The sequence below is a fragment of the Lepisma saccharinum genome, chromosome 5, assembly GCF_977018435.1.
Source record: "Lepisma saccharinum chromosome 5, izLepSacc3.1, whole genome shotgun sequence".
NCBI classification, from domain to species: domain Eukaryota; kingdom Metazoa; phylum Arthropoda; class Insecta; order Zygentoma; family Lepismatidae; genus Lepisma; species Lepisma saccharinum.
This window is the reverse complement of record NC_139233.1, coordinates 73572517-73586470: the sequence shown is the minus strand read 5'-3', so window position 1 is coordinate 73586470 and position 13954 is coordinate 73572517. Positions and strand designations below refer to the sequence as shown.

The 13954-nt window shown below is 38.1% G+C and overlaps 1 protein-coding gene across 1 annotated transcript; it reads right to left on the bottom strand.

The window, feature by feature from the left end:
- Positions 1-589: 589 nt before the first annotated feature.
- LOC145988395 (uncharacterized) lies at positions 590-13821 on the bottom strand. The gene is made up of 4 exons (XM_083123276.1): positions 13499-13821; positions 11575-11741; positions 3438-3578; positions 590-1379 (listed from the first exon to the last, which is right to left on the bottom strand). Exons 1-4 carry the CDS (start codon positions 13644-13646, stop codon positions 1140-1142), a joined length of 696 nt encoding a protein of 231 aa, XP_082979402.1. The 5' UTR covers positions 13647-13821; the 3' UTR covers positions 590-1139.
- Positions 13822-13954: the final 133 nt, after the last annotated feature.

The window sequence follows — 13954 nt, the reverse complement described above, 5'->3', positions numbered from 1 at the left end:
TGAGTGAAAAGGATTAGGGGAGAGGGATCTGCGCTTACTACTCGACTTTCCACAAGAAAACCAGAGAACATACACAGCAAGGAGCGAGCAGTTCACAGTTCGCAAGAGGGAGTTGTTCAAAAGGAACGCTTCGTTCACGAACGACCCATCACTATATCAGGGTATTAAGTTTATTTCTGTGTAAAGGAGCCCATTTTTGCTTCTCCAATATTAACAGTGGAATTAACCAATTTTCCGTGAATTGCATAACTCCAAGGAAAATTCAGACCTCAGAAGGTGTTGTGTCAGTGAATAAACCCTAAATTTTGTGTTTAAGAGTTTATTTCGCATTTTGCAGTTCATTTCGTATTATTTCGTGACAAAACATGGTAGCAAAATGCATCTCACACCTTTCAAAAACATGAAAAATTAACACTACAGTGTGTGTTTTGACATTTCGTTTCTTCGTCAAAAACGAAATATGCATGCCCTATTGATGGCAAATAAAGAACACTTGTGGTTCTTTCAGCCAGAATAATTATTACAAACTATGTCTGTGAATGGATATGGATGACTATCAGAAAATTGAATTTAAGTGTGGGACAATAGTTCAAACTTTATTATGAAACCTTATAATTAAGTTACTAATAAACAAAACAATTCTGAAATGATTATTTTATTACTTGAAAAGCATCAATAACTATGTTCTACTTTCATTAAAAAACTATGAATATTAGTTCAATATTCCGTCAATGTAAAAAGTACCAAAAAAAATACATTTAATGTCCTAATAGTTAAAATATCTTCCACACATTTACAAATGTTACAGATAAAAAAGGAAAATCTCAGCACTAAAATAAAAGATCAAAAACCTAACAAAATTAAGTCTGAATGTCTGTTTCTCTAATGCTTCATAAATTCCAGCTAATTTTAAGAATTCACGTTAAGAATCTATAATGTGGCCAAGACCTATGGCTTGACAAATATAAATAGTATACAGGAAAAACTTTCTTCCTACCATACTCATCAAAAGCTTAAAAAAGGACAGATAGCAAATATTAAATGCACAAAAATCTTTTAAAAAGATTTTGGCATACGTAGACAGAAGTAAAAAAAAAAAAATACATGAGCACACCCACACAAACACACTCACATATCACTCATGAAAAGTATTTTGCTAAATCACTGTCAATGATATCTGCTTTTATCATGTTGTTTGCAGGTAATTTTCCAACGTCCATCCATGAATCCCTGAGAGTCCGAACAGCATCTAGTTGTTGTCTGTTTTCCTTAATGCTGATACTCAACTCCTTATCCAAACTGAGAACATGCTCATCCAATTGTAATGGATTTTGAGTTCTTTTGAGCTCCTCTGTGCAGCATGCATCCATGAAGTTTACCTATAATCAGACAAAAATATTATTTCCATACAAAAAAAAAGTTGGTTTTATGTGCAAACAAGGCAAATCATCTAATTTTAGCAACAGATTAATTTATTGAGAAGTAGAATTAGAGGCACATATTTTTGGTAAAAAAAGCAAAATTTTTGTACAAAAACAGTCAATTTTGGGTTAAAAAGCGGTAAATAAAATAAAATTTTGTTGTAATAGTGGTGAAAAATCGGATCAAAAGTGATATATAAAAGGACATTTTGGTTTTAAAGTTGTGAATATAATCCTAAATTTGATTTAAAAAGTTCACTTATTATTTTCCCGTAGTTTATGGTTATTACAAGCATAAGAAAACAGTTTTTCTTTGTGATGTTTTAGGAGAACACACGCTCCTTTCATCAGACATTTATTTTCATTTTGACTAAAGATACAGTTATAACAATGGTTAGTAATTTTTTTAATTAGTTTAGTAATTAATAAATGTCTGATGAAAGGAGCGTGTGTTCTCCTGAAACGTCACAAAGAAAAACTGTTTTCTTATGCTTGTAATAACCGTAAACTACAGGAAAATAATTCTATAATGCAAGCAATGTGTACATACAAGAAAAACTTCACTTATTACACAAAATAAATATATACCTTCACATTTATGTAGTTTCCAGAGTATTAAGTGAATTCCTGTATAAAGGGGTACATTTTTGCTCCTCAAATATTTACAGCAGAGTTAATCAATTTTCCGTGCATTGCATAACTCGCAGAATAATTCAAACTTCATAAAGTGTCAGGTCTGCAAATAAATTCTCTAAACTTCTCTAACTCAAAACTCTAAATTAGGTGTTTAAGAGTCTATTTCGCATTTGCAGTTCATTTCCCATCATTTAATGACAAAACAGGGTAGGAAAATACACCACATCTTTCAGAAACATGAAAATTACAGCATACATGCCTCTAAGTAGATTCTAAACGACTGAGATGCATTTTACCTCTGCACTGAGAGAAACTTAGCTAACTTTCATACATTCATGCCTGGATGCATGCTACTTATTTAAAATAGGCAGAAATAAACTGAAGGATTTATGTTGATATAACGCATTGATTCTACTTCTTTCTGCAAGTTTCCAACAGCATATGCTGCTACATACAAAAGATAGCTTAGAAAACACTAGCTAAAACCTGAACATTTACTGAAAAACAAATTAAGCTGCCCAAAAAGTTGTTAAATCTATGGTTAGCTATGCAGATGGGAGTTAAGTTGTAGGAATTGTAGGAGAAATTGTAGTTAGAAGTTTATCTCTGGGCTTAACACTAGCTTACCTAAAGGGGAGGGGGCAGTCAGGCCAACCACCTCTGTTTCTTTTCATTTTCAAACTGAAAATTCATGTAAAAATTGAATATAAGTTATGTTTCCTAGGGTGTTTCCAATATTTCTGTATTATTTTTATTCAGAATAACATAAATGTATTGTAAATAGGAGGCAAAATGCACTAGGTGGACATATGAGGTGTTGTCTTGGAATGCATGTTATTTGAAACACTCATGCCAGTGAGAGTGTACAATTGGTTGGTAATGATGGTAATTTTGGTAGTTATTATAATTAATGAACAACTACACCTCTATAAACAAAAAAACATTAATGAAATAATATTATGGTTTTTGTGAGTTTAAGTGAATGGTAAAATATGTGAGACACTCCTGCAATAATTGGTTATTATTTCCTGTTAATGTTAATGATGATAATTATTATAATTAATAAATAACCACATATGTAATCAACAAAGGAAGCAATGATTCAATAACAAAATGGTTTCTTGAATTTTAATGATAAAAAAGTGTGGACCTGTCAGCCCCCTCCCCTATTATTCAGGTAAGTAAATTTCTCGTACAGCACGGGTAAGCTAGGGTTAACAACAATGCCACTGAAGAACCAGAGAGTGGTGGTTTGTTCTTCACCATGCTTCTTACACTATCATTAACCTCCTATTTTTTCCATATAAGAGGCTGGGTGTACCTTAGAGGTACATGGATACCCAAACCCAAATGTTCAGGACCCATGAAGTAAGTACTTACTCTTTGCAACTCCTGTTTAAGGGCTTCCAAATCTTCTGCCAGTCTGGAGGCATCTTCATCAGAGAATTGAGTCTCTTGAGGTGCATCACTTGGAAGCAATGTGCTAGCAGGAAAGTAGAATATTGTATCTTTCATGTACTTCTAATGAGGGGAAAGAGAAGAAAAGCAAATATTAAACTATTTTATTTATTTTCAAATTCTGCAAATACACAATGAAACATTAGTGTTTACTGTTGTTGAACTCAAGAGATTAGTAGTTCTAAACTATCCCATTAAATGGCTTATGTAGATTTTCTGTTGTATGAATTTTACTATATGCCTGTGAATTTACATATGTATTGAATTATGATAAATATGAGCCATGGTAGCTCGTGAAAACCCGGGTTCAAATCCTAGAGCAGGTATTTTCCAGTCATTTCCCTGTTTCTGTGTAGCTCTGAGGACAACCCTGGGGGGTAAAGGTGGCCGGGTGTGATGCTGATCACATCATCCCAACTATGGCTGACATCAAGAATATGTGAAGCTCTACCTCCACATCACCCCATATGCCTTCATGCATTCAAGGCCGGAATCCTTAAATTTGGCAATGCTGTCTTGCTGGCCTAAACAGCAAGCTACATAACATGGGCATGAATAGCAAAATTGATGTTGACTTAAAGAAAAAAGGGAATGAATCTGTGTATTTTTTTTTTTCCAAATCTGGACAGAAGAGTGACATTATGATGTAAGTGGAAAACATACATTAACAATAGAAATATAAATTTGCTGTTAAGTAACTGGAAATAAGCAGAAAATACAAGGCCAACTTTTCATTTCATATGCAGTATGGAACATTCCAATAATGTGTAGTTTGCCCTTATTTTATTTGCTAGCATTTTGGAACGGCATTCGCATTTCTTTAACAACTAAATATTTAAATGCTGGAAGATCTAACACACTGGCCTTAAAGTTCTAAAAGTAAGACGTACAAAGTAGTTGTGGATGTGATAAACCAGCATGAACAAGTGTTACATTCAGAGTTGAAATAATCTTATGAACATACAGGGTTTGTCCGGAAAGTAATGAGACTGGCCAATGCACGGCGCTCCAGTCATCAACAGCGCATCCGCCACGAGCGGGATTGATGGTGGGGGGTCTAAGCTAACCAACGCTACCCGGATCAGTCGCTTCCGAGCTCTGGTAGAGGGGGTCGCTTATCGCGTGAACCGTGTTTAAAAACGACGTCGAGATTTTTGGAAGGTCAAAATGCAGCATTTGCTTGAGCAAAGATACACCATTAAATTTTGCTTCACGCTTGAAAAAACCACTGCAGAGACGTTCACCATGATTAAGGAGTACTTAATACAAGTAAAAATCAGCGTGTGGTGCCTCATGCACACAACTTTTCTCAGCGTCAGCGTGGCATTTGCTTTTTGCGTAAACATGTTTTAAGCCTCTATGTCATGATTATAGCTCTTCGATGTGTCTAATTTATTTTGCACATGATAATTAAGAATATTAATGACATCAATATTGGATATTTATTGTATTTGATAATTTGCCACATGTAAAAAGTACGGAATGCTCTGTGAAATGCTGTTATGCGGCACAAAAAATTAATGTATATTTTTAACAACTTTATAACATACTGCTTTATATAAGACAGAAGCAAGTTACTATAGATATATTCGCAAAACTTACTTGTATATGTTCTATTAATTTCAGTGGCCTCTGCCACCATCCACTGGGAACTCGATGCTTTACTGTTAGGTTGACTTCCGGTTCCTGTTGTTGTTTCCTTGACTACCGCTAGCGATGCTGGTGTAGCCATTTAGTCTGCTGCGCGTGATGGGTTTGACCTGTTGTAATAGCGGGAGCCAAACATGTGGATGGTGGCACCACCAAAATTAATAGAACATATACAACTAAGTTTCACGGATATATCTTTAGTAACTCGCTTACGTCTTATATTATCAACCTCGTTGTTTATTTCCTTCAACATTAATACTGCTTTACTTATGAAAAATAACATTGAATACACTAGCGAATACAATTTGAGCGAATTAAGTGATTACGGGATGAATAGGCAACATAAAATTATTACTTTTTATGTCTGTAAGTTCATTTATTCTCTAATGTTTTTTTTTGAGTAACATCGGCCGGCTGATGTCATGGTTTACAGGGTTGCCAAACTGAAGGCTCTACCAGAATGCTGGTTCATACATCAATTAACATGCCATTTTTCTGAAACTACAGATTTATGTACATTCCTGTCACAAAAATTGGCACGTTTTATAAGGTTGAAAGTTGAAGCATTTGCCACTTTATCTGAACAGGAGTGTACATATAAAATATGCTGACCAAGGCAGTAATTTAATTTTATAATAAAACATAAACTAAACGTTTTATTATAAAATTAAATTACTGCCTTGGTCAGCATATTGAATTTTTATATCATGGAAACAAGGTTCAAAGGTGTTATAAAATTAATGATATACAAGGTGTGTTCAAAAAAAGACCGGATTGTTGGAATAGCAACTTTACCTGAACATGTACATCTTATTCATGTTTGTCCCCTTCAAAGGTACTGTCCTTGGCTGGCCACACACTGCTCCCAAAGTTTCTTCCAGCTTTGAAACGCCTCCTGGAACGTTGCTTCTGGAATGCTCTTTAGGTCCCTCGTACATTTTTGTTTGATGTCATCAGTTGTGTCAAACCGACGACCTTTCAATGTTGATTTTAAATTTGGAAAGAGGAAAAAGTCTGCCAGAGCCAAATCTGGGGAGTATGGAGGCTGAGGAATCACTGTCGTCCTGTTTCAATTTTGGCAAGAGGAAAAAGTCTGCTAGAGCCAAATCTGGGGAGTATGGAGGCTGAGGAATCACAGTCGTCCTGTTTTTGGCGAAAAATTCAGTCACAAGTAGAGTGGTGTGAACCCGTGCGTTGTCAACACACGCGGCATGAATTTTGATGCTACGCGATGCATGCTCAATTTGTCCATCAAAATGGCGTGACACGATCCCACACTAATGTTAGCCTCTTCTGCTAGCTCCCTCACTGTTAATCGACGATTTTCCCTGCACCAATTCACACACTAGGTTGATGTGAACATCGTCTGTTGACGTGGTCGGTTGCCCACTTCGAGGATCTTTGTCCGTCGAAGTTCTCCCAGTTTTGAACCGAGTGTACCAGTCAAAACACTGTGATCGGCTTATTGCTTCATCACCGAAGGCTTCCCGAAGCATTGTGAACGTCTCTGTGGCACTTTTACCGAGCTTGAAACAAAATTTAACGCACACACGTTGCTCCTGGAAATCTTTCATTTTTCACACAGCCACAAAAAGTCCCACTGACCGCTGCAGACTCGGACACATACGGAGATGCAGAGTCCCCAGGCGAGCGAAGCTAACGCTGGCATAGTTGCCGCTGTGTCCGACTCATATGTCTGCCACAGTCGAAAGAGAATCGAGTCCCGTGTTGTTTCAACAATACTTCACGGGAGGTATAACAAAACGGATTTCAGTTTAAATGTATAAACTAACTATTAAGTTCAGAAACGAGATGGTTTAATGCAGGATATTACCTCAATTAGAAGCAGCAAAGTTAAAGATAAAAGAGGAATGTCTGGCAACCCTAGATCCGCAGTGGCCGACACCTTCCTGGCTGCCTGGCATGTTGGTCCCACTTGCCCATAATGTTAAAGCATATGCGTAATATTTTGCGTTGATTCAACAATAATAAAGCAGCTCTGGAGCTCACCTAGCCTCAAATAAATGGGTACCTTGGGGCAACCGGGGGGGGGGGGTAAAGGCTGCCCAAGCATGGTGTTGATCACATAACCTCCAAATTGGCAGAGATCGAAAAATAGAGGGTAAAGGTGGCCAGAGCATGGTGCTGATCACATCATCTCCCACACACCCCTATATATGCATCCTGGCATGGTGCAAAGTACACGGGGAACTTTACCTTCACTTTTTCTAGTTTCCTTTGGGGGGGGGGCATTTGCCCTTTCTGCCCCAATTTTCTTGCTCGTGTGGAAGAGACAATCAATTAGCATAAAGACGAGAAACTGTCCCGTCTTCTTTTCTCTGCGGTTACAATTAAGCAGTCACTCCTGGATACGTACATTCTATGAACATAGCGTACTACAAGTAAAGAGAAAAGTCACCCATTCCCTGCCCCCAGCGTACTACAAGTAAAAAGAAAAGTCACCCATCTCTGCCCTCACACCCCCACGAGGTAATTAATCTGCCACTGGTGTCAGTAGCATTGAGGTGACAGCATGGGAGAGCTCAAAGCAGTGATCCTCCCCGCTCCTTCTTTCCTTCTGCAACTTGGCCAGGAATGATCACACTTCTCATAAGACTTTTCTTCAACTGCATTGGCGCCGCTCCAGCACATGTTCGACTTCCCTTCCCCTCCATCCTGTTATCGCTGGTCGGAGTGGTGACTGTGGGCAGTGAGCAGCTGGCAGCCGGCACCAGTGTTTTCATTTTGTCTCCTGGCTCCAGAGCAATGACTCATCCATCGTAAAGGGAAGAAAAACTGCATTCTTTTGAATCTCGCCTCAGAAGGTTGTTTTGTTTTTGAAGATTAATACGAAACACCAGCACCAGACACAAAGCGATGAGTTAAAAGACAAGCTAATTTTTTTTCGTGGTTTGCCTTCTGATAAACATCTTGAACTCGCACAACAGTGCAGGAAGGAAATGCACATGATGCTAATAATAATATACTCAATACTTTTCTTGGGAACCATTCACGTGTTGTTGAAAATAAATCGTGAAATATTAAACTTAAACAGGGAGGAAAAAAAGAACAAAGGGAAACAACAATGCTAAATCTAACAATAAATCATCAATTAATATGGACGTAAATAACAATCAGTGGCATGCCCAAAAGGAGGGGTTGATGGGGTCATCAAAGGCAGGGAAAGATGCAAAATGAGGGCTGACTATTAAAAAAAATATATAAGTAACCGCCCTCACCACATCCTTTCTAAAATCATGGGCACGTCACTTACACAAATTCCTCGTATTGTGACGTCAAAAAATGCATAACTTTGACAAAGCTTGTTTTCAGTTCAGTTTATGCAGTTGGGCTGATCAGGACTGGACATGCATGCAGCAATCATTCTACATGTTTTAACTGTGAATTGAATCCAGGGCACTTTGATTACCGTATATATAGATGCCAGACGTCCAACTATAAATGATCACCCTCCTCCAATTACCCGATACTTATAAAACTAGCAATTAATTACCAGTTTACAGAGTAAATCAAGATCCCACACAATCAGAAGCATAAATAGAACCTAATAGGTGGCAGATAGAAGCAGTCGAAAGTGGGTCACGTTAATCAGTCACTGATTTTCACAGCAGGTCTTGCTTTTTTTCCCTTAGAAATTCATAATATACTTCTTTACCATTGTTGAATTATTTTTGACACAATATAACCCCTAAAATTCGATTGTAAAGTAGTTTCTTACTGGCACTTGAGATTCACCCCTCTCCTACGATTTCCCGCTTTTTATGTTTCCCGCATTTTACGTTTTTTATTTACAGGCCCCTGAAAAATGTAAAATCAGGGTTCCACTGTATTTCACTTTTATAAACAGTTTATATTTAGATAAAATCTCATAATAGCACTTTATAAACTTTAAACCACATATTTACATTATTCTCAACATTTTTTAGCACTATTCTCCTGTTCTTATGGTATTTTTAGCTTCTTGATAAATCTCGGTTTGTTAAATGTTGCCAGGTCCTGGCACATCAAGGTTAGTTTATTTTCTATCTGACAGTAGTTGTCTATGACATCATAAATACAAGGTAGCCAAAAAAGTTCTTGCCGTCTTTGACGTCCCATTAATCATGCGCTCATAGAGAGGAAATGAAATGACGCACGTGCCTGCCAAGCGATCGGGAGTTAGTCTGACCATCGACTGTCAGTAATACAGGCACGTTGAGCACACACAGCAGTCATAGCTCGTCCAGTGTCGAAGAGAAATGGAGGTATCGAAGCAGCTTGTTCGCGTGTGTTTGTTGTATGACTTTAAAGTGGGCCTGTCAGCTACCGCATCAAGTTGGCGCATTTGCCAGGCATTGGTTCCAGAAATTCCGTTCGAGAGATTTGAGCCTTTTGGATGAACCTTGCAGTGGATGACCACATGTGTTGGATGACGAGGTCCTGAAAGCAGCCATCAAGGAGGACAGTGGTCTAACGTGTGATGAACTTGCAGAAAGGTTCCATGTTTCCGTTGAAACAGTCAGACTGCACCTGCATGGGATAGGGAAGTCACACAAGTTAAGCAAGTGGGTACCCCACACATTGTCGGCAGCCAACAAGGAAGAACGAGTGACAGAATGTTTGTCCTTGCTCACTCGGCACATGAACACACCCACATTTGATCGCTTGCTTACTGGTGACTTAAAGTGGGTCCTCTATGACACTCCCAAGCGTACCAGACATTGGTTGTCGCCACGTGACCCTGTTCCTCACACCTCAAGACCACCTCTGCACCCACGAAAGGTTATGCTCTCTGTATGTTGGAATTGTCGGCAAGTGGTGCATTATGAGCTCCTTCCACCTGGTCAAACCATCACTGCTGACCTCTACTCTCAGCAGTTGCAAAGAGTGCACCGTGCATTGCGGCAGAAGGAGCTGGCATTGGTGAATTGCAAGGGTGTGCTGTTCCTGCACGACACTGCCAAGCCACATGTGACAAAGAGGACCCGGGAGACCCTTCGGCAACTTAGCTGGGAGACACTGTGCCATCCACCATATTCACAGGACCTTGCACCAACAGATTACCACCTGTTTCATTCCCTAGACAACCATCTCCGTGGGAGATCCTTCGCAAATGGGGGAAACCTGCTGAACGCACTCACGGACTTCGTTGCATACAAGCCCGCCGAGCTTTATCACCAGGGTATTGTGCAGCTGCAGGAACGTTGGCAAAAGGTGTTGGATGATGATGGAGATTACTTCGAAACCTAAAGATACGTACCATCTACTGTATTGCTCTTTGTTTATCACTGCTCTAGAACGGCAAGAACTTTTTTGGTTACCTTGTATTTGCAAACTTAAAAATGTACAAACACAATATTTTAACTACATATCAAAGAATTACAATGCAGGTCATTACAACTTATCATTGTCTCTAACCTGATAAAATAGCATACTTTTCATGTTGCTCAAATAATAAATCATAATAAATGTCCCCTCGTGAGTGCCGCCGTAACGGATATCCAAGTTAGGGACATTCAAGTTAGAATAGACCTGACAAAATAATAAATTATTGTAAATGATGATGATGATGACGATAAATGCAAAACTGCAAGTGTGCTACTGGCCCCCGCCCTTCTTGCACGCACAGTAATAAACCAGGTGTTTCACACCATCACACACAATAAATCACATCACAGCAACTGTTTGGTAGATTTCGTTTAGTCGATTTGTGAAATATAAACTATCAATATACACTTCTGGATGGGACATTTGTTAATTTCTTGATGACATTATTTGACGGTGTCAAACAAGTAAGGGAAAATGATTTTAAAAACACTCCAGAGGATGGATCTTTGTAAGGTTAAAAAAGGAGAGGATGTTTCTAACAGTTTCCATGTTATTGACAACCAAAATTAGGCATTGTGCGACTTTCAGAAAAATGATGTTCTTTTGGGAAGCAGAAGAAACTTAAGGTTCACCTTTTCTTCTTCTGTTGTTCTTGCAATTTATTGCAGAATGCCAAGATAACTCTTTTGTAGGCATTGTGCAGCTTCAAACAACATTTTCAGTGCAGCGACTTTCAAAAGCTAACGCACCACAGATATGGCGAAACAGTTTCTGCTAGGTGAGAAATCATGCCATCAATCATGTTGCCCGCCACGCGAGGGACAGGAAGATCAAAGGAACTGACAGTACCCTATCCTTCTCTCTGCTGTTAGGCTGCAGGTTAACTCACTCACTTGTATAGCAAGTTTGAAGTATGACATCATGAGTAATAGCACTTTGAAGAATGAAGTCAAACTTGTTGAAAGAATGACTTTTCTTTCTAAATAAAGATGCCTGTGACAGCACTATCTTTCTTAAATAAGAGCGATGAAATATGTTGACAAATCAAGATTGTAAATGCAAAACACATAAACATATTTACCTCAAGATTCTTTACTGGCTGTGCAGCAAAATTTAGACAGATTTCAGTCACATCCTTTGTAACTTTCGAGAGTTCATCTTTATCAACTTTTATGCGTGCCTGCTTCTTGATGGATTCTTCAAGAGACTCAAATATTTCTTCTATTCCAGCTGCTATTTGATCTTGCACTGAAATAAATCATATAAGTATAAATTACAACGGTAAAAATTTACTATCCTTCGGACACCTCTAATTTTTTCGTTTCGTCAATTTTTGACATTCGTACTTACGTATCTGCTTCACGGAACATTCCTGAAGGTGTATCAACGTTGTTTTGATGAAATTAATTGCAATTTTTCACATTACCAGAACGTCTTTCTGATAGGCCTTTTCGCTTGCCTGAGACGAACTAACCTAATGGTTCGCAATTATTTCCAATTTCTAGATCCTGATACTAACACGACACCAAATTTTAACTATGTTTCCTAACGTAACAGAACTAACCTATCCATGCACCAATGGTTCGTGGAGCTAGCTATTCTCCGTCGGAGAATTAATTTTCAACGTACAACATGAATTTCAGCTATGAAACATTCCCAGATCACACAAAACACCTTCCCAATGTTCGACAATGCTACAGGAACTTATTACAGTAAGTAGTTTCTTATGTAAAAATAAATAAATGTGTAAGAAGGATAGTAAACAAGTACCGTTAAGAATTGGTTTAGAAAAAAAAATGAGTAGTCCCACACACCATTCTCGCATAGCCCCATGAACCAATAACACATAGCCCCACAAACCATTTGCGGAAATGTACCTTCTTTAGTAACAAAAACACGTGTTTGGAAACACTGACCGGCATTGACCGTGATTACGTCATCACACACAGGCAACATCCCGCTGGAAGGAAATGGATGCAACAGCTTTCGTGCATCGGTCACACATTTATATCGAAAAATAGATGATTAACCGGCAAAATTCAATGAACAATGGGAGAAAACAGTAACAGTTAACTATCCTTCGGACACTTATAACTTCTTAGTTTCATCAATTTTTGACATTCGTACTTACCTATCTGCTTTGCGGAACATTCCGTGAATGGTTTTTGGGGCTATCCATCCCGGAATCGGTGGGAAATTTAAACTAAAAAATTATTTTCCTTTGAAATTATTGAGTCTAAATTGCCCACCGATTAAGGGCTCCGCCTTCTCTATAGACTCCCTGTTAAAGACATGTTAGAAATTGGCTGGAGTCACCTGCCCCCAAATGAGCTTTTAAATTTGTGAAATCGTTTCCAGGATACCCAAAACGGTAACACTTTACTATACCGGAGACGGATTTCTTAAAATTTACAGGAGAAAGTACTTACGCAAATAATTTTCTGTAGCTTTGTTGATGTTCGGGAATGTAGTTTTGATCCATTTTAATGCGAATGCATGTGGTTTTCTACAAAAATCTATTTCCGACGCACTATTGCTGCTGCCGCCATTAGCTTTCTGCACGAGAGCACAATACGCGCTATTGCTGCTGCTACAAGCCGATGTTGTCCGCATATGCTAAATTGAACGAAAGGAGTGCTAATGGAACCTAACCTAACCTAGTAGGCATACCTCGTCCCCGTGATGGTTCGTGGGGCTATCGTGAATTTTTGGGCTAACGTAAATGGTTTTTGGGGCTACCCGTGGATGGTTTGTGGGAAATAAGGAACAACAGTAAGTACTCGTTAATGTAAGAAATAGACATTATTTCCGTTAGAAATTCATTATTTCACCTAAAGAAATGTTCCTCAATGCAGAATAGTACGTTAGCAATGTAAAAAATTGCGAAATATATCGTAATTTCTTCTGTAGAAATGAAGAAATCTGTCCGAAGGATAGTAAACTAGTACCTTGCCCCTGTTAGTACACCTTATAAATTAATGATTTAAATCGAAATATAAACAAACCCTCTTCTACAATAGCGTCCACTCGATAGCCAAAAGCTTGAACTTCATACTCTTCTCTCTGAATGCGGTTTATAACATCATTTCCGAATGCGGGATTTTTCATGTTTTCTTTTAGTATTCTCGACAATAGCAATAAAGAAATGAACATTTGAGTTTGTATTTGGTGTATGCTTCAACGATAATCTTACTACAACTACGAGTACGAGAGGTGCGTTTTCCTCCTTCTATGAATTAGAAACTCCAAACTTATTCGTTATATTTGAGGATAAATATATAAATAGATATTCAATTAATCTAACATGACAACAAATGAACTCGAATTATTTCTCATTATAAATGGAAAAACAACCATTTCTCTCTCCACTTTCAGTCTTCGTAACAGTCCAGTTTTAGTAATGTTAGTCCTTGGAATACATACACCAGTAAAAACAACAAAAATGACAGAAAGCAATTTTT

Bases quoted from the DNA above. Each gene is read 5' to 3' on its own strand.
- LOC145988395 (XM_083123276.1), bottom strand. From the start codon at position 13,646: ATGTTCATTTCTTTATTGCTATTGTCGAGAATACTAAAAGAAAACATG. The intron at 3,579-11,574 runs GTAAATATGTTT...TCCCCTCATTAG, and splicing joins AGCCAGTAAAGAATCTTGAG to AAGTACATGAAAGATACAAT. The intron at 1,380-3,437 runs GTAAGTACTTAC...GTCTGATTATAG, and splicing joins TTAAACAGGAGTTGCAAAGA to GTAAACTTCATGGATGCATG.